At 35.9% G+C, this 24,762-nt stretch overlaps 1 protein-coding gene, 1 long non-coding RNA gene and 1 other non-coding gene across 3 annotated transcripts in view; 2 read left to right on the plus strand and 1 right to left on the minus strand.

Moving 5' to 3' along the window:
• The first annotated feature begins 674 nt into the window (after positions 1-674).
• Positions 675-17,708, plus strand: LOC138712373 (waprin-Phi1-like). The gene is made up of 2 exons (XM_069844051.1): positions 675-1,262; positions 15,516-17,708. The coding sequence occupies exons 1-2, from the start codon at positions 1,034-1,036 to the stop codon at positions 15,656-15,658; spliced, it is 372 nt and encodes a 123-aa protein (XP_069700152.1). The 5' UTR covers positions 675-1,033; the 3' UTR covers positions 15,659-17,708.
• LOC138712376 (uncharacterized) overlaps positions 16,327-24,762 on the minus strand; it is a 47,121-nt gene continuing 38,685 nt past the window's right edge. Inside the window, exon 2 of the long non-coding RNA XR_011335701.1 lies at positions 16,327-16,684. This is a non-coding gene — a long non-coding RNA (uncharacterized lncRNA). The remainder of the gene's footprint in view (positions 16,685-24,762) is intronic.
• Positions 19,517-19,635, plus strand: LOC138712649 (U5 spliceosomal RNA). Its single transcript, XR_011335768.1, has one exon. It is a non-coding gene; the product is annotated as a U5 spliceosomal RNA (small nuclear RNA).

The following is a 24,762-nucleotide window of genomic DNA, read 5'->3' on the forward strand; positions in this document are numbered from 1 at the left end:
GAATAACAGCGTCGCGACTATAATTCAATCTAGACTTTTTTTCGAAGAGCAAGACTAGTTCTGGATTAAAAGAATGCAACAATACCTAGAGCTTGCAAAAGTAGGCCTACATAGTTCTTATTTTTTTTGTAATATTTTCAAAATAAATATCTTGTCTATGATTCATCACCAAAACAAAAGCGGGAAATTTCCTTGAGTTTGAAAATGATATCACTGTGTGTATGGAATATGGAGTCCATATTTGAGAAGCTGCTTTCTGAAGGGGGGGGGGGAACATTTATTTCATTATTGTTTTCTAATTTATTATTACTGAAACATTATTTGTTATTATGTTCAACGTTGTTTATGTTTCTAAATACAAACTAAATGTATGTTAATAAAACTTTTTGTATTATTTTGTAAATCCTCTCGCGACCCCCCCCCCCCAACTTCTTACATGATCCACTTTGGGAACCACTGATGTAAAAGACTGAATGACAAATTTGTGATTTAACTTACATTTTCTTTCTTGCTCCAATTTAGGAATCAATGCCTTTAACGCAAGAGGAAATTCCTTTTCGCTTACGAAAGCGAGATATATACGTCTTTCTGAATATTCAACGAGAATATATTCCCATCACTTCCGAGTTCCGACAACTGGGAGTCCAATTATCAAATATCGCCGTTGCAACGTCATTAAAAGCTTCAAAATTCGAATTACGTGAGCAACCTAATTCTAACATCGCCGCAACTCAAACCCCTTTTCCAACGAAAAAGCCACAATATCCTGTTTACACATTTCCACAATCCAATTCTTTTATCATTGGCATATTAAGTAATTACCCTGCGGTCGTTGTTGCAGTTGCTTCTAAGTAAATTTATCAGATCGGATGGTTGTCGTTTATCGCTACGTCAGAAGTAGTAATTCCCTCCGCCTCACTCTTCACATAAGAGGGCGTCCTTCTGCTACGACGTCTGCATTCATCACTCGTTCGCACAAGGAGATCCTGTTTGAGTCAGACTTCGATTTGCAAGCAGCCGGACTACACTCAAGATGGCCAGACGCATTCTCGCAATTCTGCTCCTGTGCTTTGTCGTGGCTTGCATATTTGCCCAACAGGCAAGCAGGAAGAATTTGATCTGTCCACCCCCCGTGTCCGCCAATGTCTGCAATATGACGTGCTTCAACGACAACCAGTGCAGTGATGGCCTCAAGTGCTGTCGCACCAGCTGTAAGGGCACCATGTGCGTACTCGGTGTCACACCTCGACGCAACAATCGCGGTAAGTAACCAGTTAATAATGTGTATTATAAGCGAATTAATAATAGTAATAATAATAATAATAATAATAATAATAATAATCATCCTTGTAATATTAAATTAATATTCAGTTCTGAATTTCAATATCTTATTTTAAGGGAACAACACTGAAATAATAATAATAATAATAATAATAATAATAATAATAATAATAATAATAATAATAATAATAGTGATAATAAAAATAAATAAGTAAATGCCAAATTTTCTTACTTTATATTATTTTTTCATGGGAATAGAAACATTTTAAATTAATTATCGGATGTAGCCAATATAGCTCTTGGACAAAACTCGGTAGGCTATATTGCTAACTCCACAACCTATGTTCAGCATATACTATACATGTGAGTGTGAGATTTGTTATAACGTGGAAGAGAATAAAGCTGAAGCCTGATATTATTATTATTATTATTATTATTATTGTTGTTGTTATTATTGTTATTATTATTATTGTTATTATTATTATTATTATTATTATTATTATTATTATTATTATTATTACATTTATCGTCTTTATCATAATTTGTATTGCTGGTCATATTTGTAAACCCGGACTAAAACGTGTGCTTGAACTACGTGTTATTTGTACTTTTCTGGAACATGTGTGGTCATTGTCAGTGATATCCACTGTTGGCTTGGCTCGGGTTTTCGAGGATCGGACCCAGGATGGATCCTTGCACTTAGGTTTAATGATCCATTGAGCGACTTATATATGCGATGATTGTCCAAGCCCGACAGGTCTCCTGGGTGGCATTCGTGAATTCGACGCTGACAGGTGGATTATCCTGAGCCCTGATAGTGTCTCGACTCATCCTTAGATAATTACCTGATAAGCCCCAGGGCTCGGAGCCCCAGACCCTTCCTATATCAGTATCAGAAACTCTAGACTTCACCCCAGCCTAATCTAACTTTTGCAGAGATAGATGAAGTGAGAGGAAGGTGGAGAGTGTTAATGGAATGATAGAGGAAAACGGGAGTACCTCGAGAAAACCAGAGCACTAGCGCATGAGTCACTGACGCGGCATGTGTACAATCTATATTATTGGACAAAAGCTCGGCACAATATTAAAAGAGAACAGAGCTGTAGTCCATTATTATTATTATTGTTATCATCATCATCATCAATATCGGTGTTGTTAATTTTTCATCTGAATACATTAGGAAATAAAAATATATATACACGGAAATTTGTCAACTGTATATAACTGTACAGCATACATGTATTGATGTATTCAATGTTCCAGAGAGATAAGATAGCGATTTACTCAAAATTAACTCTATTTTTCTTCTTGTTTGACAAAGTGCTCCGGTGAATTTGTCGCCGAGACCTAGGCCTACTTTACAAATGCCTTTGGCTTCGCGTGATTCTGCAGATTCTTGTTCATATAGGCTACTGTATTTCTAAATACGTATTCGGCTTTTTTATCTACGCTGTATCAGTTGTGAGGTTATTTGACGTTGTTGGAAGTAGTGAAATCGAAATGGTATTTTGGCGTGATGAGGTCGAAGTTTCATCACAGACTACCTGACATTCGTCAATTGAGATAAATCTCAAAAAAAAAAAAAAAATCCCAGCTCATAATCAGTCCTTGCGGGATTAGAAGCCACGCCCGAACGTAAATTGGATCATGACATCAGTCCCTTAGCCTGTTAATTTTCATATTAATTCATGTAAATTCTGTAAAATATGCATGTAATTATTCGTAAAATTTCTTACGTTCACTCAATTTTCCAAACACAGGTTATTAGAATATGTTATTCAAATTAATATAAGTATTTAGTTTCGCTGATGCTCTTAACATATGCATCGGCAGTGCAGTCGAAAACTGACGTCAGGACATTCTTACGTTAAGTATATAGCCAGACCGTTCCCTAGCAGACGAGATATGAAAGGAAGTGTTTATTTGAAGACAATTACGTAGTATGAAAACAGTCCAACTCGTAATGACTGAGCATGACTGCTAACTTATTTCTTTAGTCCTCCACTCAGGCTCTATGGTACATAGTTTAAGTGAAACCGACTTTTCAACTAAAACGTCTATGTTGGAGGTATATGTGAGAAAAATTGTAACGTTTTGATATGAAAGGTTTACTCTGACGTCACTCATGATAACCGCGGAAACAGAATTGTAAGATGGCCTTCGTGTCTCGAGGTTTCAAAGCGGTCCGTCTCGTTTCATTTTCAAAATACAAATTATGTTTCATTTAACGACGCTCGCAACTGCCGAGGTTATATCAGCGTCGCCGGTGTGCCGGAGTGTGCGGGACTTCTACATGCCAGGAAATCTGCTTATGCACACTTATATGCAATTGACCTGGGCCAGGATCGAACCCGCAAACTCGGGCACAGAAGGCCAGCACTATACCGACTGCGCCACTCAGGGCGACTCCATTTTCAATGTGCCTCGAGATTTTCTATGCTGTTGCGGGCAACAGTGCTCGGCTGGCTTAATTCCCCAGCCATTTAACGTTGTTTTTATTTTACTTTTTTTTTTTTTTTTTTTTTTCGATTTTTCCTCTGCAAAATGTACTTATCCCTTAAGTAGGACAGTGTGAACGAAGTGAAAAAATGCCCTTTAGGCTAGGAGGTCATATAACTGTTAAGATGAGACCCAAGAACCCTTGCAAGGACATGAACTCGTTTTCCCCTTTAGCTTACGCTTCCTATTTTCTCCTTCACTGATTGATTGATTGATTCATTCATTCATTCCACATAATATTCTTGGAAATACTGAGTAGACTATGTACATAGGTTGTGTATATATTCATGAATAGCAAATAAAATACATTCATTATAGTGTTAAAGATAGTACATATTGTATTTTATTACTTTAATTCGAGGTGTGACGTTTCACGCAATCATTGGGATTTCCTTAAATCTACTGTTTTTTATTACCCTTGTAAAATAAGAGTAATAAGAGATCGCTGGAGCTCGTGTGAATTCTTTGTGGCTAAGATTACAATTCCTGCAGCAACAGCAGCAGCAGCAGCAGCAGCAGCAGTAGTAGTAGTAGTAGTAGTAGTAGTAGTAGTAGTAGTAGTGATGGTAGTGGTTGTACTGGTGCTAGTAGTAGTAATAGTGGTAGTGGTTGTACTGGTAGTAGTATTAGTAGTAATAGTTGTACTGGTAGTAGTAGTATTAGTGGTGGTAGTGGTTGTACTGGTAGTAGTAGCAGTGACAGTGGTTGTACTGGTAGTAGTAGTAGTGACATTGGTTATATTGGTAGTAGTAGTAGTAGTGGCAGTGGTTGTACTGGTAGTAGTAGTAGTAATAGTTGTACTGGAAGAAGTAATATTAGTGATGATAGTGGTTGTACTGGTAGTAGTAGCAGTGACAGTGGTTGTACTGGTAGTAGTAGTAGTGACATTGGTTATATTGGTAGTAGTAGTAGTAGTGGCAGTGGTTGTACTGGTAGTAGTAGTAGTAGTAGTAGTAGTAGTAGTAATAGTTGTACTGGAAGTAGTAGTATTAGTGGTGATAGTGGTTGTACTGGTAGTAGTAGCAGTCACAGTGGTTGTACTGGTAGTAGTAATAGTGACATTGGTTATATTGGTAGTAGTAGTAGTAGTAGTAGTAATGGCAATGGTTGTACTGGTAGTAGTAGTAGTGGCAGTGGTTGTACTGGTAGTAGTAGTAATAGTTGTACTGGTAGTAGTAGTATTAGTGGTGGCAGTGGTTGTACTGGTAGTAGTAGTAGTAGTAGTAGTAGTAGTAGTAATAGTTGTACTGGTAGTAGTAGTAGTAGCAGTGACAGTGGTTGTACTGGTAGTAGTAGTGACATTAATTATATTGTTATTAGTAGTAGTGGCAGTGGTTGTACTGGTAGTAGTAGTAGTAGTGGCAGTGGTTGTACTGGTAGTAGTAGTAGTAGTAGTGGCAGTGGTTGCACTGGTAGTAGGAGTAGTAGCAGTAGTAGTAGTAGTTTTTATCTAACGTGCTTTAAACTGCAGAGGTTTTTCAGCATCGAAATTTAACATAGCCGAGAAATAAGCGAAGAATCTTGCTTGGAGCCCTCTATTACAGGCAGTCTTTTACTTGTAAATCTACGATATGGGTTTTCCAGCTTTAATATCCTCTCGGAAGAAGCTATGCTAAGCAAACCGAGCCTGAACACGCGAACCACAGATCCTACTGCCAACATGGTACTGGTAATCACAAGATCACCTCTCACCAGTGTAGTAGTAATTCTTGAAAGATTATGACTATAATGATGTGGAGGAGAGAAAGGAGGGATTTGAGGAAGAAAATGTCAACATTATTATTGAGATTACGAGAAGGAATAGAAAAGAAACGATGGGAAGAAAGAACGATAATGATTGTGATGCAAACACATCGGAGCTATGTAAATACTCGAGATTTTTCTCTTCCCAAATAGAAATCGTAATATGATGCTAAGGCAGTCTGAGAAGCTAAATATTCCTTGCGGTTAAGTTTTCTAATTGCTCGAATAAAAATATAGAATAGTCACACCAATACTATACACAATGTCTGCAAGTCTTGGCGTGTCTCAACAATAAAATAGCAACTAGTCATCCATAATGACTTTATAACTTCACGTTAGCAATAAAAAGTAAAAATCATAGTTGAGAGTCTGCTTGGACTCTGGAATGCCAACGGCAGTTTACGTCATGTTAACTTCGTGGAAATTAATCAATTTTAATGCTCACGGCATCACACTGAGAAACGATAGATTGCAACCTGGTCAGGAAGAACGAGTACCTATGGTATCGTAATATGAAGTACAGTATGTTACTAATTAGTTTGTTACATGATCTGTTACTTGCATAGCTTATTCATTGCTGATGACATTATCATGTTGCTGAAACAAGTAGGCCTACTCTAAAAAACATTCATCATGGTCTCTCTCCTTACAACAAAATGTCTTTGATGGGTTTTGACTTTCGTTGTTCTTGTCTATAAGCCGCATCTGCGGTTGTATTGATCTTCTTTCATTCATCGATCCGGGTTCGATTTCCGGCCAGGTTGTAATGGACTTTGTGGTGGACAAAGCAGACAATGCAATGCAGAAGGTTTTTCTCAGGTACTTACGTTTCCCTCTACCATTTCATCAATAATTTCAACCCCCCCCCCCCATAATTCATCTATCAGTTGTAAAAATAGGCAGGGGTGAGGGGAAGGGCTTGGGACACCGGGCCTCTGAATCTTATCAGGCTACTTGTCCGCAAAATGGAACCAGACTCCATCAGGGGCTGAAGCAGGATGGCCCACCTGTCTGCGTCGAATTCATTAATGTCATCCAGTTTACCTGTTAGACTTGGACAAGCATCACACACACACACACACATAATATGTAGGATATATGAGGCACTCAGCGCACAAATGGCCCAATCACAAAATTATATTTCCACTTTACCTCTTTTTAACAGTGTGCGAAATGTGATACATAGTGCTGAAACTTGTGGAAAAACTGGGAATGTTTACTTGGCGGATTAATTTGAAGAGAACAATACGAGGAGCTATTTAAAGCAATAATCTCAATATGCAAATTTTGTGAGTTGGGCCATTTATGCGCTAAGTGGGAGAGTAACCTCTGCACCAAAATAAAACTGGTAATAGATCATGAGGGGAGATTTGGAATATCTAAATAAGTTTTTTCTCTAACATTCACCGTTTTAGAAGAAATCGTTATGTTCCTATGAAATATTTGGCAACATCACCGTTACTGCAATAACTCTACCAAGCAAAGTCTTATCTTCCCCTCCCACTCTATTGTACTCAGTGACGCGCAACAGTGCGCTGCGTTGCAAGATTTATTTTAACGATTTTCGCAATTATTCAATTTAAATCCATGGCTAAAAATAAAGATTCAATACATTAACTGTTCAGAATATTTTTACCTATCTGCTTCTATAGCAATCAGCAATTTCTCTCGGGACATTACTGCAAACATTGAGCAAAGACAATTTTTTTTCGGTGCTTCATCAAGGAAAAGTGTGATAAAAGTTTTGTTACATTTAACATGTAGAATAACCTCTTAAATTTTGGTGCATCGGTCCTCTTCCTCTCTGTGTAGGGCGCACAATGCACCAAAGTGTAGGTCTCGTCATGGGTGCAGCTCTCGGTAAAACCAAGCCAAGTCTTACACACATCTCCAGCTGAGTTAGACTTAATGGTCGTACAACAAATAGCACTGACTTCCGTGGATCTGAAATAGCCGTAGTAGCTATACAGTGTATTTCCTGAGCAGATAAGGATAAGAGTATAAACATTTACCGTTTATTAGTATTGCGCTCTCATTTTCTTTAGTGATGAAAGCCACAGAACCATACGTCACAAGGTTGTATGTACGTCACAAAAGTCTTCTTCTAGTATTCAAGTTGTTCTCTGAGGTCTTGCGGTTACCATGGTGAACCCGGCCGAGGACGATGGATTTTAATGGGCAATGAGATTCTAAGCATGGAAGAGAAAAATGTTATAGGTCATTGCCGTAGATTTACGGCACGTAAAAGAATCCTGTCCATTTCTCGTTCACGTTGCATTTCGACGTTAAATAACTGTACCGTAGTTGATAGGCGTCATGTATAGTGAAAGCATAGTACGATAATCATTGAAGAAGTGTCAATTAACTATATGCAAATAGAACGTATTTTGGGATTAACTTATGTAGGCTACTAAAAATGACATGGAATTTGTCTTATAGAAACAGATGGGATTACTGAAATAATAACATACAGAGGTCGATTTCTTCTTCCTTCCATTTATTTATCTTCCTTCCCCATTTCCTCATCCTCTTCTCAAATATGTTTTATTCTCCTTCTCCTCCATTCCCTCTTCATCCTTCCATTTCTTATCTTCTTTCACTACTTCTTCCGTTCTGTTACTTATTATTCTTTTCTCCCATCTATATTCTTTCTGTCACTTATTTTCTTCTTTTCCAACGCTTATTTTTTGCCACGTTTTCTTTTTCTTTTATCTCCGATTTATTCCTCTTCCATATTTTATGCCGTATCTTATTATTTTTCTTTTATTTCTTCTTCGTTTGCTTTCATTTGGACCGCATTCTGCAGGAAGGAACCAACTCACAGACAAATTTAATATCAATAATGAAATAATTCCAAGGATCCATATTTTGAACAAAGATAGTTCTCTTACACGGTTTTGGTTAAATAAATAAATAAATATGTAGACACATTTTATTTGTGAATTTATTATTATTTTCTGCCATATACTATATTCATTTCTTATAATCTATCTTATTTTATTCTTACTATTCTTAGTATAAATCGAACAAAAATCTGGGCTATCTAGCTGGGTTTTTCCGAAGTTTTTTTCAAACTGTAAGGCGAATGTGAGGTAATCACTTGGCGAATCCTCGGCCTCACATTTCCATATATTATCTTGCTATCACCAATTCTATCGGCGCTAATTAACCTGGCAGTTGATACAGCCTCGTTAAATAATTGACTAAAAATTGAAAATTTGTCCTTTTAGAAACAGAATTATAAGTAACTTATATGAATCCATAGATTATTACCGTAGCTTTTCCTGAAAAATCGATGATTCTTCACAAAGTTCCGTTGCATAGCATTCTGTCAATATGGACGCATTAACCAAGCATTTGAAATGAATTACATTTTTAAATGTCCTATTTATTCCTTTGGGTTCGAAAATTTATCTTCTTCGATTTATGATATAAAGTCTTTTCATGCATAAGCAGGCCTACTACAGTATTTGCACTAATGAAGTAGTTCGAACTGTTTCTCATGTTCATTGGTGCTCAGCGGTGCACAAAATTGCTGCTAGTCGTATTGTTAATCATTAAGTTCCAGTGTCAGTGTGGAAGCATAAATGAATTCATGGCGTTCTTTTATACGAGGGACACGAAGGCTAGCACCGCAGCATGCAACGGGCATATTGTGTTACCACTCTTTTTATTAAATATATTTTGTAAAATCCGAACCGCCGTTTTCTTTATAGATATCGTGACTTAGCTGCAGTATCTGGTACCTCCTGTCGATTCATCCACGTAGGATCAAGATCCGATGAAGTCCCACTGTATTTTCTTTCTCTTCTTCTTCCACTAGAGCGTACTATGCCTTCACGAACTGATGTCATATGTACGTCAGTCACAATCCTACATCACACCGCGTGGTTTGAAGTAGATATTATTGAAATGTTGATGACTGATATGAAGACTGACGTTAGAATGATGGAGAAAATGGAGAACCCCGAGAAAAACCCTCAGGAACTTTAGCTTAGTCCACCACAAATAAGACTACGTCATCACCGTGATTCGAATCTGGTCCTCAGTCATCTTAAACCAACGCTTTACCAACTGAGCTATCAAAAAGTGATGGTTCTTATCGTTGCTGAGATATAAAAGTAGAAAAGATAGTAGACTAAATAATTGCGTATATATAGTTCTATAATCACGATACATGAATGAGAAATGATCAATACCATGTCTCGTCCATTTTACTTACAGCCAAAGGATATTTGTAAATAATTACAAAAGTACCGGTGCTTAAAATTTATTTTAAATTTTACTAGTCCTGAATGCATGCCTGGTCATGAAATTTCAAGTATTTTTCTCATTCCATTAACACGAAAAACATGTGTGTGGGTCCCTTTCCTATCACCACAGCCGGACATCATCATCGTTTTCTTTCTGTGAGATTCGCCATGATTAATCAAATGAAAGAACCATTGTTACTTAATTGATTTTTATTAACTTTTGTCCATGATTATTTAATTTATGGTCCCCTTATTTTCCATTGTGAAAAATTGATATACTAAGGTATTTCTCTTTGTTACGTACAGTACGCAACATTCATTGGTACCATAAATTTGAGGCAATTTTTACAAAATACAATGGACTCTCCTAAGTTCGACAAAACAGAATTGAAAGTTCAGTCCAATAAGGGCAGTGGGTGTGGCAGGTGAAATGAATACAAATTCTTATTGGTTATCCATCAACGAATACAGTACTGTACTTGCATTTCCTGCCCGTCCCGAGACTTGTGTATGCGCTTCTAGTACCACAATGGGTTTCGACAGCTCTGTCTCACAAACGTCACAATTCTAAAATAGAAAAAGAAGAATTCATTAACTTAAAATCAGTGATCAATATGGATGTCCTAATCAATAAAATATTCTGTTTTCCTTTAACAAAGGTATCACTACAAGACAGAACCAGTTCCCATTCAAATGGCAAACCCATTTGTTAGTGCCCGTATAGGGGCGTGTCTAATTCTCCTACGTAAGCCTTCGAACTATAAGAAGTCGAACTTGATTTCTGTTGAACTTAAAAGCTTCCACTGCCAAAAAAAAAAAAAAAAAAAAAAAAAAAAAAAAAAATGTGTGTTTTAAAACCTGAAGAATAAAAAGAAACGAGTGTATGATGCCATTTAAAAGGTAGACATCTTGGCAGTCTTTATAAATAAAAAAAACATGGTTTTAGGAATATATCCAAAATATTAATTTTTTCAGTTCCTATTTCTGTTTTTATGAAATTAGAAATAGGAAAACTAAAGAAGTGTTCCATACTTTTTACTCACCTTGTATGAGAAAAATAAAGAAAGCTACATGAACTGTCGGTGTCTGTTGGTGGAAATTATCTCAGCATGAAAAGGAGATTGCTTTAACATTACTTCGTTATCCTGTTATGCAATCGTTACATCATTTATCAATGAATCAAGTATTTTTTACAAGAGCCAGCATTTATGAGAAACATTCCTTGTAGACAGCCATTTTTCTCTAATTTAGTGGGAAATAAATTTCTCGTGTTAGTCTCCTTCACCTTTTATTTTCAGTCGAGAGTGAAGTTTCATGAATTTAAAACGATTCAAAATATAAGATCATATGTTGATCATTTGGCTAGTATTCAACGTAGTAAACTAATGCAAAAAGTATATTTTCAGATATAATAAGCATCAAGATTTGATTTGGCGCTAGTCCAAAATATTTTATTGCTTTTGATACCAAAAAAGTGTAGGAGTTAATTTCATAGAACGTTTTTATTGCATTTAGGAGATACATTTCGGCCAACTAGGCCTATACATAACACTGCTTTCATAAGAATTTTAATTATTAACTTGAAAATTTGTAAAATTTCTACTGGTAACGTTTCATGGGCCGCCATGGTAGATTAGTGGTAGCGTACGGGCTCCCTGACCAGGTAACCCGGGTTCGATTCCCAGCATAATTAACGAAGAAATTTATCTTTAAACTACAGGATTGGATGTGCGTCCTTTGTCTTGTGGTAGTCCTGTCTTGTCTCTGCGGTGGTTCTGAGTAGCCACACACCCAATTAGGACAGCATGGTGTAAATGTGTAAATGTTCGACATAGGAAAAAGAAAAAAATCTAAGCCTGGAATGGGCACAGAGGGAAATAAAAGGAAGAATAACTTCTTCACTAATGAATGTTATCATGGCAATTTTATATTTCATTTAAGTAACGGAGCAATTTCTAAAATGGAATATCACATTCAACTTCGCTTGGAGGCCAAACGTGGTCCAAGATTTTACTTTCGGTTTTTTGTAATTGGGGTCAAATACAAGGAGAAATATATCATGACTTATTTTGAAGGTAATTGCTAGCCTCTCAAGGTTAGAAAGACAGCCAAGAGGCTGTTATAAATCACATCAAAGTTATGTTTTCAAGTTTGTGTATTTCTAATTAGAAGTATAATAATAGTATAATACATATGTAATAAATCCATCCGGTGTATAAAAGCCATTCGGAACCCGTAGACTATATTTATAATCCGAAACTTCAGAAATATGACAATACACCTCCCCATAAAGACCGAAAACTGTAGAATCGAAATATCTATTGCTTTACCGTCTGAACTAATTTAACTTAGAGCAAAAGTCTATAAGGGAATTGTCGTCGAAATTCTCCTTCAATCTTTAAAAATGTTAAAAAAAGAGTGTGAGCATTCACAATTAACTATTGTGAATGCATACATTTAAATATATTTATTTTAACATTATTTCCGTTCTCGTTCCCGGTTTACTGTCAACCAGCCTTTAATGTTAAGTGATATGAACCATAACGTTCTTGTTGAACATCCATAAAAATGATAATTATTTATGGTGAGACAAATCTGAAACAAATAATGGGTGTAAGGAGTGGAAAGAAACAACAATTTGTATTTTTCACCATTGTAGCATTGTGGTCTCATTGAACTACAACATTTATGGCCGAATTCTGCTTTTTCTAATTTTCAGCATTTTCTGGCTCATTAAGTGTTAATTTTGTTTTTTTTAAAGCAAATTACGCAACGTAACGATTTCGTGTAATAACTGTGAGAATTTCAAAGTGCATACAAACTTAAATTGTAGGAGTAAGTGGGAACTTGTACCTACATTTATTGTAATACTGTGTAAAAGTTATTCACGAATTTGCTTTGAAACGTGTGCAAGCTCCTCCTAACAAGTCTGTTACGTTCCTAGAAGTCTCCGCGTGTTCTGAAAGTTGGGATGCCCACGAGACGGCGTTGGATTCCGAGAAGAGGACAAATTCTGTGTAGAGACTGGTTTTAATAACAACCTTCTAAATCTCCATGACACGTTTCCCTTATAGCTGAAGAACATATTTCAGTAGTGTGATGTTAATAATACAGGTTTACTGTCATAGGGCACTTACAAGATGGATATATATTACTTTGTTTTTACTTTTCCAAGGTCAAGAATTTATACTCGTGATGACCAGAGTACAGTAAATAATTAGTATTGCTGTGATTTGTGAAATCATTGCCCTTAGGTAGAACGAACCTTCTGTAAATATCCTGCTTCAGGTTCGTGACGATGTACTCGTATATAATACACCAATTACTGTATAAATTAATAACCGCCAAATATTTGTAACTTGTGTACAGTATTTACAAAAAAAGGAACTTGTTCTAGAGTTGTTTGGTTTCGAATTTTTTTGTTACTAGTGAAATGAATGAATGAATGAATGAATGAATGAATGAATGAATGAATGAATGAATGAATGAATGAATGTATGTATGTATGTATGTACGTACGTATTTATGTATGTATGTATTTATTTATTTATTTATTTATTTATTTATTTATTTATTTATTTTAATGCTCAACCAGATTGATTCAACATCATTTGGTTTCTGGCAGACCAGTACAAAGTCCCCATAGAGGATTTAAAATTTCCTCAATCTTAAGGCGAATTTATAGCGAATCCTCGGCCTCATCTCGCCAAATACTATCTCGCTATCACCAATCCAATCGACGCTAAATAACCGAGTACAGTGTCGTTAAATAACCAAGTTGAAAAAAAACAAACGGTTCGATTCTTGATAGGTACTAAATTTATCTCTCTCCTATCCGAATTGTGTCAGTTATCTCGTAATATGCTATTACATTCAAGCGGAGATTTTGCTAGCCTTGTCGTGAAGTGATGTTTTGTTAATGATCGATCATGGAGGCCTATTTCACTCTGCAAAAGTTTGGATTAATACTTTACAATTTTCTTCTATCACAAACAAAAAAAAAGATTGTTCCACAAAAGCTTCAAGAAACAAGGTATGGATGAAATAGGACCGTCAAATGCTTATCTATTAATATAATATTGATATTTTACAATTTATACAACATGAACGTTTTCGGCATCATTTTGTGCCATCTTCAGATGTTAAAATAGTCTTTGTACATGCTCAATATGTGCTAACAATGGTGAAACATGGTTGACACTTGACACGCGACATAATCATTGTGTACGATTTAAATGAACTTATGTAATATTATGTCCACACAGCTGTTGGTTATACACTATCACTTTGTAATGGATTAAAACACTGAGTAAATTGAATAACTGGACCCGATCTGTAAAACTTGAGTATTAAAACACTAGCAAATAATGCTTGGTAAAATTCAAAGGTGAATGTCATTAATCACTTAGTTGACATGTTCGAAAACACATTAAAACAATTAAAACTCTGCGTCTGTAGTGATTTGTGCTATGTGGATTTCAGCCATTAGCAATTCGTTGGAGTGCTGTGATATTATTTGAATCGCACTTTTTAGAAAGGAACTAAGTCAAAATTTGCGATTTTTATTTTAACCGATGAAATGATTAATACTTTCAATGCGCACTAATTGGCGGAGAAAAACACTTAGTCAAACCTCTCCCTGTATCTTTAACATCAAGTTGATATTTATATACGGCGCTGATAAACTGGTATTTATTCATAAAATAAGTTTCTTATGCTCTTCAGAACAGTAGCATATTTTGACTTAGTTCCTTTCTAAAAAGTGCGATTCATTTAGTCTCAGCTTGCCGTGGTTGTGTATGAACAGATTTCGAGTTGTCACTTTCCGTAGTTCAGATAGCCAGACAGAAACTTATGTTGTTGTAGTGATGTGTTCTTACCGGTGTCAGAGCCGAGACAGTACAGTCGACGCGCAAAAAGATAATGCATATGATAATAGTACACATTCCCGGCCAGATGAAATATAAGGCAATTTACCAATAAAAGCTGTAACAATTCTTCTACAAATTAAAATATTATTTTTATTTTCCTGTCAAAGCAGGGAGTGCTGCAGCTCCGCAGCTCTTATGGACGAGCCGCCCCTGGTGGTCATCATCATACTTGACAGAATTTCGCTAGGTCTTCTTTGTCGGCTTTTTAGAAAATTGCAACGAATACAGAAATTCTTAACCACGCCAGTTGTTCTAACGACAAAGCCATTTGCTTACGATAATCACCGACACCGTTATTATCACCATGGTCATCACCAACACCGTCATTTTTACAACACCATGACCATGGCCGCTATCACCATTACCGTCATTATCATCATCACCAACGCTGTCGTCAAAATGGCTTTCATCACCAACACCATCATTACCATGGTCGATATCACCAACATCATCACCATGGCGATATCATCAATACTGACATTAATCCATGGCTGTCATCACCAACACCGTCATCCTCATCACCATGGCAATCATCGTTATCACATTCATCAACCAAGAACTTAACTTTTGATCCCTTTGGTTCATTTCGTCCTCATGAAAGTGATTAACTTGATGCAGTTCCATAGTTATTGACAAATAGGACAAGTGCAAGATAAATTATGCACGCAATTGTTATGTGATAAAGAAAAATGTCTACTCCCCTGTCAGAATTTTAACTTCGTACAGATAGATCAGTACTGGAAGCGCCACCAGTTCAACTACAGCGAAAGAACGGAGGATTAATGTAATGTGATTTGTTTCCTTGCAGTGAAGCCCGGAAAGTGCCCTGAGAAACCGACCGGTCCCTGGACCTGCACGTACACTTGCTCCGTCGACGGCGACTGCAGCGGTCGAAACAAGTGCTGCACAAATAGATGTGGGGTCCTCACGTGCACCAAACCTGAAGCTTGAACACCTATCAGTCCAGTATTTCTCGACCGTCGGACAGCAGACCGGCAGCGACCTGTGGTCATTTCTATTTCTGAGAGAGGAGGGTCAAATGTTTATTATTTACTTAGATGTGCTGCAAAGGGAGTAAATTATGAACTTCAGAGATGAACTTCTGTAAAGTAAGATGAATGAGTAAAAATACCGAACAGGTGTGGTCTCAATAGAGAGAAGAGGAGCGATGTTTCTCTTTAAGAACATGAAATTATTTTCGTATTTGCATTCCGTGTTGAAAGAAAAAGTCAATATTCGAGCACATTTGGGTTCAATTAAGCTGTATAAAATATAACATGTTAGATTACTCCAGAGTAAAATGTTGTCAAGAAATACTGGTGTAGCTTTGTTGACAAATCGTCAGATCCTGGAGTGTTGATGGACTATAATATTTTGATCTATTACGTGGCCGATGATCTGTGCTTTTAAATCAAATTCCGCTTCAGCTTAGCATATTGTAAGTTATTTCTAAATAATTAAATCGTGTATGAAAAAACGTTGGATATATAAAAGAAATAATCTGCGATATAAAATATTGCGGACTGATTTCTAGCAGCTTATTCACTTTAAAGTGAAGTTTTGTTGTCAGAAAATAAGATGATGGTTAGTATTATATATTATAAAAAGTTTTGCAATCATTATCGTTTAATAATTTATGTAATATATAGGTACAGGGTGTATTAGAAATATTTTGGCAAATGGTTTGTGCTTTTAAAATCAGATTTCACTTCATTTCAGTATAGTTTAAATTATTTATAAATAATTGAATTGTCTATTGAAGAAAATGGATACACGAAAGAAACAATCTGCTATAGAAAATATTTCGGACTGATTTATAGCAGCTTATTAACTTTAGAATGAAGTTTGATCATTAGAAAATAAGACGACATGCATTCTTACAAGCTGTCAATAATTTTATTGACAATTATTGTAATAACCTACTTGTTTATGATATACAGTAAGTAGGCGTGCCGTATCGTAACGTATCATATTACCCTTTCAAGACCTCGTAATATTCATCAAGTTTCTGATACACTCTGATGTGTACAGTGTCCGGCAATATCATATGCACAGCTTGGCTACGTATCCTTCTTGGGATTATTTTCAGCAAAAAAATCGAATACACATTTGTCCTAATTGCAATGGTTCCTTTACAGATTAGTAATGAATTTTTATTATGTTGTTTTCTGTATCTTAAAAGTATAGTTTCTAAAAAGAATACCGGGACATTGCCTAGGTACATTCACGCTCTTTTACTCATTCCTGCATTGAGTATATCTTGACTATCGATAGTAAAAAAATATAAAAAAACAAATGGATACATTTTATAATGAAGAGTACAGAATAATGTGGGTATTAGCATAGTCTTAGTATATACACTCACGAAGCTCAATACGTAGTAAATATGCATCCATATATAGTTGCTAACCACTAGGATCGCTAATATCGCCTCATTACACACAATGCGAAATAGTACCGGCACATTCTATTGTTCCTAGCACCCTCACAACTCAAGCTTCGTGACTGTATATACTAGACTGTGGTATTAGTCTATGTTTACTGTAATGGAGATGCGTGAGCAAGAGTCAAAGAATATCATCTTTGGACTTCATATTGCGGGACATTGTGTATATCGGAATGTACGTATTCTATAGGTCTATGTCTTTATTTATTTAACATCGCTTGATATTTCATAATATATTTTTAAGATTACATTAATTTTATTTTACTCTTAAGGACAGCGCAAAACCATTGCAGTTGTCAGTCCGAATATCGAACCACTAACTTACCTATGTTCATATTTATTGTGATACGTTGTTCATAAATCACGTCAACGATGTGGCATGCTTTCGCATATATTGTATAACTGTTTAGAATTCTTCACTTATATAATAGATATTTTTATATTGTAATCATTCTATGGGACTTATGTGAGGGCGGCAATGAACCTTCGGGTTCCTTAAAAGCCATTTGTAAGTAAGTAATCATTCTAATAAATAAAGTAATGTTTCAGTACCTATTATTTGTCAATTATTACAAGAAAACCTTCAATATATGTTCATTTAAAAGGTTATGTCAATTTGCTGGCAGATAAGGCGCTGTTGACTTGCAAAAATAAACGTAAACTTTGTTTTTTCGCATTTTACAACAGAGCCTTTTTTAGTAAGTTAAACGGAGACAGACCGGCTCGTGGACAATAAGTTAATAAAATTAATAGAGTGATAAATGGTTTACTTTTTTACTATGTTTACTTGATTTCATTACCTGGATTTAATTTTACTACTACTGATTTATTACAGCAGAATTTATAGCCTACATTTTCTAAACAATAATAAATTAATGAGAAATCATAGCTTAAAAATGGCACCTATTGGGAATAATGTGTACTCATATATTTTCTTATTGTCGATTACCGGTACTGTCATCTTCTAATGTTCTGACATAACCTTTTAAATCACCCGGTATATGTGAATAGCCTTACACTCAAATTACGTATGACGATCAGATCGTCCAAGTTTGAGCCATACGTTCGTATTATAATATGTACAGGAGTGGCAAAAAAAGCCGGACCGATCCTTGTAGCTGATTTCAGAGCCTTGTTCACTCCCAATACTTTTCGATTGCAGCGATATTTTACTACTTAATTAACTTATTATTCTCAGAACATGAATTTTACCAGCACCATATAATATTAAATACATATAATATTACTATGATCTAGGCTCATGGTCACATTGCATCATTGCATCAAGAGGACTATACTTGTTTTTTTGAAAGGTGGGATATGACAGTTGTATTGTATTGTATTTTATTAACATTCCATGGTATTCATACATTGCTTCACAGCTAGAATATGGAACAAGTCAAAAACTTAATACTATTATAAAGTCTCAATTTATAGTCACAGTCTAGATAAAATATATACAGAAGAGATTTACAATATAGTCTACTAGTACAACACAAAGTTTTAGTATAAATTTCATGAAGCGTTATTGAATGTCATGAATTCACCTACAGAATAGAAGGTGTGACAAATTAGGTACTTCTTTAATTTGGCCCTAAATAATCTTAAGCTGCCGAGCTTGGAACTACAGTGCCATGTTGCCAATATGGACCACCACGCTGCCAGCTAATGGAAGGTAGCAATTGTCGTTAAGATGGCTGACGTTAAAACATTCATTGACAATTGACGTGAAGGTAGAAAACAACACAAAAATCGACAGAGAATCAGAGATGGAACGTACCAATGCTAACATTGCGTGCACAATAAATGTCGCCAAGAGGGCTATTAAGCACTCGCCACGTGCGAACTGTAAGTTTGGCAACTCAACCGTTGTTACCATAGCAATAGGCCTACCAAGCTATGTGACATCCAGTTGTTTTTCCGATCGCAACGCTCCTATCATGTCCCAACTTAAAAAAAAAAAAACAAGTATAGACATATGTATAGGTCTCTTGCATTGGCTTGAATGTGATTCATGATATTCAGAATCGACCGGAACACTGGTGAACAACACAACTATTCTAGTGGCCGCTTGGCTGCGCGACTGACTGTGTGTTTCTTAAAATCGTCACTAGATGGTAGTATGGTGTAAACGTTACTGTAAGTAGTTTTATATGATTTCAGTTGTTTATTCATTAAACATAATCAATTAAATCAGTTACATTTCCAATCAGTATGATGTTATAAACTTATTATTATTTGTAACCCTTGAATGTTGTTGTATATCCTAATGAAACATTTTAAATTTCTTTTCAAATATAATCACTCTTGCTGGTAGTATGTGAAGTGTATTCTTTATGTAGCCCTGTGAAAGATTTGTACCGTTACTCTGGTTTCCTTTCAAATCGTATAAATCTTTCGCCTTTTACTAAAGATTTCCGTGGAAGGGAACAATTGATGAGTCTATAACCAATTTTTTGTAGTGCCCGGCGAAAGCTGGGCCAATAATCTGTGTTGTTAGGTAAAGTTGCCTATTTCCCGGAACGGGAATAGGTTCGAACTGTTCAAGCCAAGGCCGTTACTCTACTAGTATTACGTTATAACAACTTACAACGCTGATATGAAACGTCATTTCGCTTATAAGTCGTTACACGTGGCTTTAAATGGAAGTTTTCCTACTTGCACGACACTACCTCGGACCTGTTTCTCAAAACCCGTGAATTAGTAGAGATGGGATAAACTGTTCTTTTTAAGAAACAGTTTCGACTGTACTGTTTCATGAACGAAACTGTTCCAAAATAACAGTTTCATAAGAATATGTTTACTACATCAGTTCCAACTGTTTGAACTTCTCATCTGCTTCGGGAACATGTTTCAAGACCCTTGAATCGTCTTCAAATCACCTGTTCAGTGCATTATGACAACGAAAGATGTTGTCGTAGGTTACTATTAGAGTTGAGCTTAAACGATATTTTCAAGTATCTGTGACAACTGTGACTGTGACAATTAAATATCTGTGATTTTGTCACACCGATATTTTATATCGATAAGTAAGCACAATATGCATGAATTACACCGATATTTTGTCACACCGATATTTTATATCGGTAAGTAAGCACAATATGCATGAATTACACCGATAAAAATTAACAGGAAATATTGAAGAGCAGTGCAATGTGAATACGATTTCTCTATACACGCCACACATCAGTGGTTTATATGGGAAAATCCAACAAATAAATTATGAACATGTATCATTAACAAATAAAAACTAATCGGAACAACTGGATAATACGCACGGCAGACCAATATCGATAGTCGACTCTACTCGCTGGCCACTAGTCACCGGGCCGTACCGAGCCGTATCAAACAAAATATAATCGAAATGGTGGTAGTCAAATTCGCGACTATATTCTTAAATAATTCACTCCATTAGTCAAGTTCAAGGTTTTATGTAGTACAACGGCGGTTTTTTGAATGCATTAAAAGAAAATGAAGATGTAATAAGATAATAAACTAGGTTATCACAAGGAAATTAACAGGAAAAAAGGTGTGTTTCACGGAATACAATTAAAATGACGGAAAGTAAATTTCCGGTTAATGTTCGCCAAAGCGTAAAGTACGTAATTATGACGGCGTTGCTGTTTTATTTCTGGCCTATAGAAAAATACCTAGCCTTTTACGAAAAAAAAAAATTTAAGGACCATGAAATTATTCACCGCTTTCATTATAGGCCTATTATTTTTTAACAATATTACGAATCAAAAACTGTCATATTATATAATTTTAACTACTACATGGACGAATCAAATCAAGCTAACCTAACCAAAGCTAACCTAACCTAACCAAAGCTAACCTAACCTAACCAAAGCTAACCTAACCTAACCAAAGCTAAGCTAACCTAACCAAAACTAATCTAACCTAACCAAAGCTAATCTAACCTAACCAAAGCTAATCTAACCTAACCAAAGCTAATCTAACCTAACCAAAGCTAATCTAACCTAACCTAAGCTAAGCTAATCTAAGCTAACCTAACATAACATAACTTCGTAAATGCAAGGCCTGTAACCGGAGCAAGAAGGGATCTCAATCATTTAATCTGCAAGTACACGCAAAAATAAATTCAAGTAAGGATCACGCTCCCACTGCATGAGAGGTCCGCGCATGCGCTACAGCAAAACTGTTTCTGTCCCGAGCCTCTCATCTAAGGCACTCGTCATAATTTACTCGCAATATTTACGCAAATACACATTGTCGCTAACAGTGGTGCTATCTCTCAATAATGTTCAGAACGAAGGCGGTAGACAGAGAGAGAAAAAATTTCTCCCGCCAACTACGCCACACACCAACGTCATGTTCTTATGTTGGTGACATTGTGTATTTACTTAAATTTGGTGGTAAACGTAACGGCACGGTTCAAAGTGACCGTGCTAATTCTCCAGTATAGCGCAGTTTATAATTTCTTAATGTAGTTGGATATGGAGAAATTGAGGTTATGTGATTATCCTAATCGTTTTAAAAATTGATCCTTTTGTTATGTATAATATAATGGATAAATTATTTTAAGTCGTGCATTAACATTATAATACTGAGTCAGAATAAAAATTAACGAAACATAAGTATTCGGAAAAACAATGGAAACTAATTACAAACCATAACAGTTGTTCAGACAGGATTTTACGCAAGATAAAGTATTGGTAACCAATGGTATTATTATTTAAATCGTTTAATCACTATATCATTTATAATAAGATGGTGAAACTAGCGCTGAAGTAGTTTCGGTGATTTCGGAAGTGAAAATCGTTGAATTTGATTTTTTGTGGAGATGCAGTTGATCGAATATCCAAGGCATAACAATGCCTAAACTAACCAAACCTAACCTGTCACAGATTCGTATATGCAAGGTGTATATGCAGAATACGAAGGGAACTACCTCAACGCTAGTTTAGTCGTTGATCGTATGTCTAGGCATAATAAAAGCTTAAACCAACCAAACCTGACCTGTCGCAGAACTCGCAGATTCGTATATGCAAGGTGTATAAGGAGAATACGAAGGAAACTACCTCAAGGTTAGTTTAGTCAAATAAGTTGCCCATCATATTAGCCAGTTTTGTCTCGTTCGGTTTTAATTGAGTGGAAAATACTTATACATTAATATAAATTCACAGTAGTATGAAAATGTGAAGATCTCGGAGGAATACATAAAATATTTATAAAACATATATACAGACTAAAATTTGAAAAAATGTCAGATTCATGATTATATTAGGTATTATATCATAATGCCGCTAATAACTTTGCAACACATCATCACTTTGAATAAAATAATATTGAACAAAATATCATGAAAAAATAATCAAATACCACCGCCCGATTGCTGTTATTGTATCATGTGCATGCGCAAACCAACGACGTAGAGGAGAAAATATCAGTGACAGACGTTGCAACGGTGACAGCGTACTGAATACGGAGCAGATTTCGATAGCGATATTTTGTCACAGATATTTCGCGTCATCAGTCACAGGTTTATCTGTGACAAAAAAATACCTGTGACAAAATATCGGTTTTTGAAATATCGGCCATCTCTAGTTACTATTAAGGGTACAGTAAATAACTACAATTCAAAATAAATCGATTTTAGTAAACATTAACGCATATAACCCTAGGAGAGTTTAATAACGATGACATTAGCCGATTATATTTTTCGCGGTATATTAATAATTAACACTATGTTAGGGCACCATGAACATATTCTCCGTCAATGGAGAGCTAATAATTAGGAGATTTATTAGGGAATTTGATTCGTACAATTACATTGCGCGATTCTACATAGGCTACTGTTGCACGAAGGCCGTGTGGAACATGGATACTATTATATCAACTTTCGATTGGAGATCAATGATAGCGCTACACGTGGCCTTTGCAGACAGCAGAGAAGAGGAAAACTGTTTAGAAACTGAACTGTAGAGATGGATGAAAAAATCACTAGCAGCGATTTTTCACCGGTGATTAAAAAATCACTTTCACTCCAGTGAGTGAACTGTTCACTAACCAGTGAAGCAGTGATCAAGCGGTGAATTACTCATTGCACCAGAAACAACTGCAACGAATCACTATTTCGTCAGTGATATCAACATTCAGCTCAATGTCTTACATTGCAGTCTTCTGCCACCTGTTGAGCAATGTTTTAACTACTTGACATTACAACATGGATTTTTGTTCTTTGTAAGCTTATAATGATTTGTGATGAAAGAAAATATTGAAATTTCAGTGCTAAGTTGAACAGCTTAGTGATATGTAGATTTTTAAGAACTAGGTTGCTTTCAACATAAATATAGTTCGATAGATAGCTATATATTCTGCCCCCTACTTGTTTCAAATATAACACTCTAGAGGTCCATGACGCAATACTAGGGAAATGACCATTTCTCTATTAATTCGTCCTGGACCTCTCTATGTTATGTTGGTAATTAGCGGATTAGCGGGGCTTTCAACATGTTACGGTGGCTCACCAGTGAGGAAAAAATTTCACTAGTCAGCTTGGTGAAATCACAGAAGCGCAATTAAAAAATCGTTTTTTTTTTTCATTCAAGAAAAAATTAATTAGCCCTAGTAACAAAAAAAGAGTCACCGGCGTAGCCCAGGCAGTAGCGCGCTTGCTTGCTGGTACGGAGTTGCGCTCGGATGTGGGTTCGATTCCCGCTTGGACTAATTCCCAGATTTTTTAAACCATAAGGCGAATGTCAGGTAACCTATGGCGAATCCTCGACCTCATCTCTCGTCACATACCATCTCATCACCAATTCCATCGAAACTAAATTGACTAAATAACCAAGTAGTTGATACAGCGTCGTTAAATAACCAAAAAAGGGGGGCTACAACAGTGCATTAGAATATACTGGCAAGCATAAACGATTTATATTTTGAAAGAATTTGTACCTGCAAACTGAAGCCACTTGTTTATCATTATATAGGCCTATATCACAGAAGTCAGTTAAGCTGAAGAACATTTTGCCTTCTTAGATGTAACTTTCCCGGATAATTACCACTAATATTTACCGTATATTGTAGTAGTTTAAGCATACTATAGCTGTGGTGTGTGTGAATAAAAAGAAAGGAGAGGCCAGAATTATTAAGGTTGATGTAACAATGCAGGCCTACAAATATCACTTTGTTGAACCACACTTATCAGTTTATCACCTTTATTATACATGCAGCCAAATGAAAATTACATAATAGCAGTATTTAAGTTAAATATTCTTATTTTTAAAATCCGCAAATAATGTCAACTAATGTGTCTGATTTCCCCATAATATATTTCTTCTGAGTTAGTTCTATTTCTTCTCTTCACTGTCAGTGCACCCATAATATCTTACTCCTTTAATTATTTTAACACTAATGCATCTACGATTATAATCACCTTCACCAATAATTGAAAACAGTTGATTGCTCGCACTTCGTAGTGAGAAATCACTCCCAATTGTCCCCACTCACTAGATCACTGCTCTACTAGTGATCAGCTGATCCGATCTCTCGTCGTCATCACTGGCAACTGGAAATCACCTCTAATCACTGGATCACTGATTAAAATCGCCGTGATCGAAAATGAGCTGTCACTGCTTCACCGTGA

This window comes from Periplaneta americana, chromosome 13, assembly GCF_040183065.1.
Source record: "Periplaneta americana isolate PAMFEO1 chromosome 13, P.americana_PAMFEO1_priV1, whole genome shotgun sequence".
Classification (NCBI taxonomy): domain Eukaryota; kingdom Metazoa; phylum Arthropoda; class Insecta; order Blattodea; family Blattidae; genus Periplaneta; species Periplaneta americana.

Coding starts and splice junctions, on each gene's coding strand:
- LOC138712373 (XM_069844051.1), top strand. CDS start 1,034: ATGGCCAGACGCATTCTCGCAATTCTGCTCCTGTGCTTTGTCGTGGCT. Junction 1,263..15,515: donor ACCTCGACGCAACAATCGCG/GTAAGTAACCAG, acceptor GTTTCCTTGCAG/TGAAGCCCGGAAAGTGCCCT.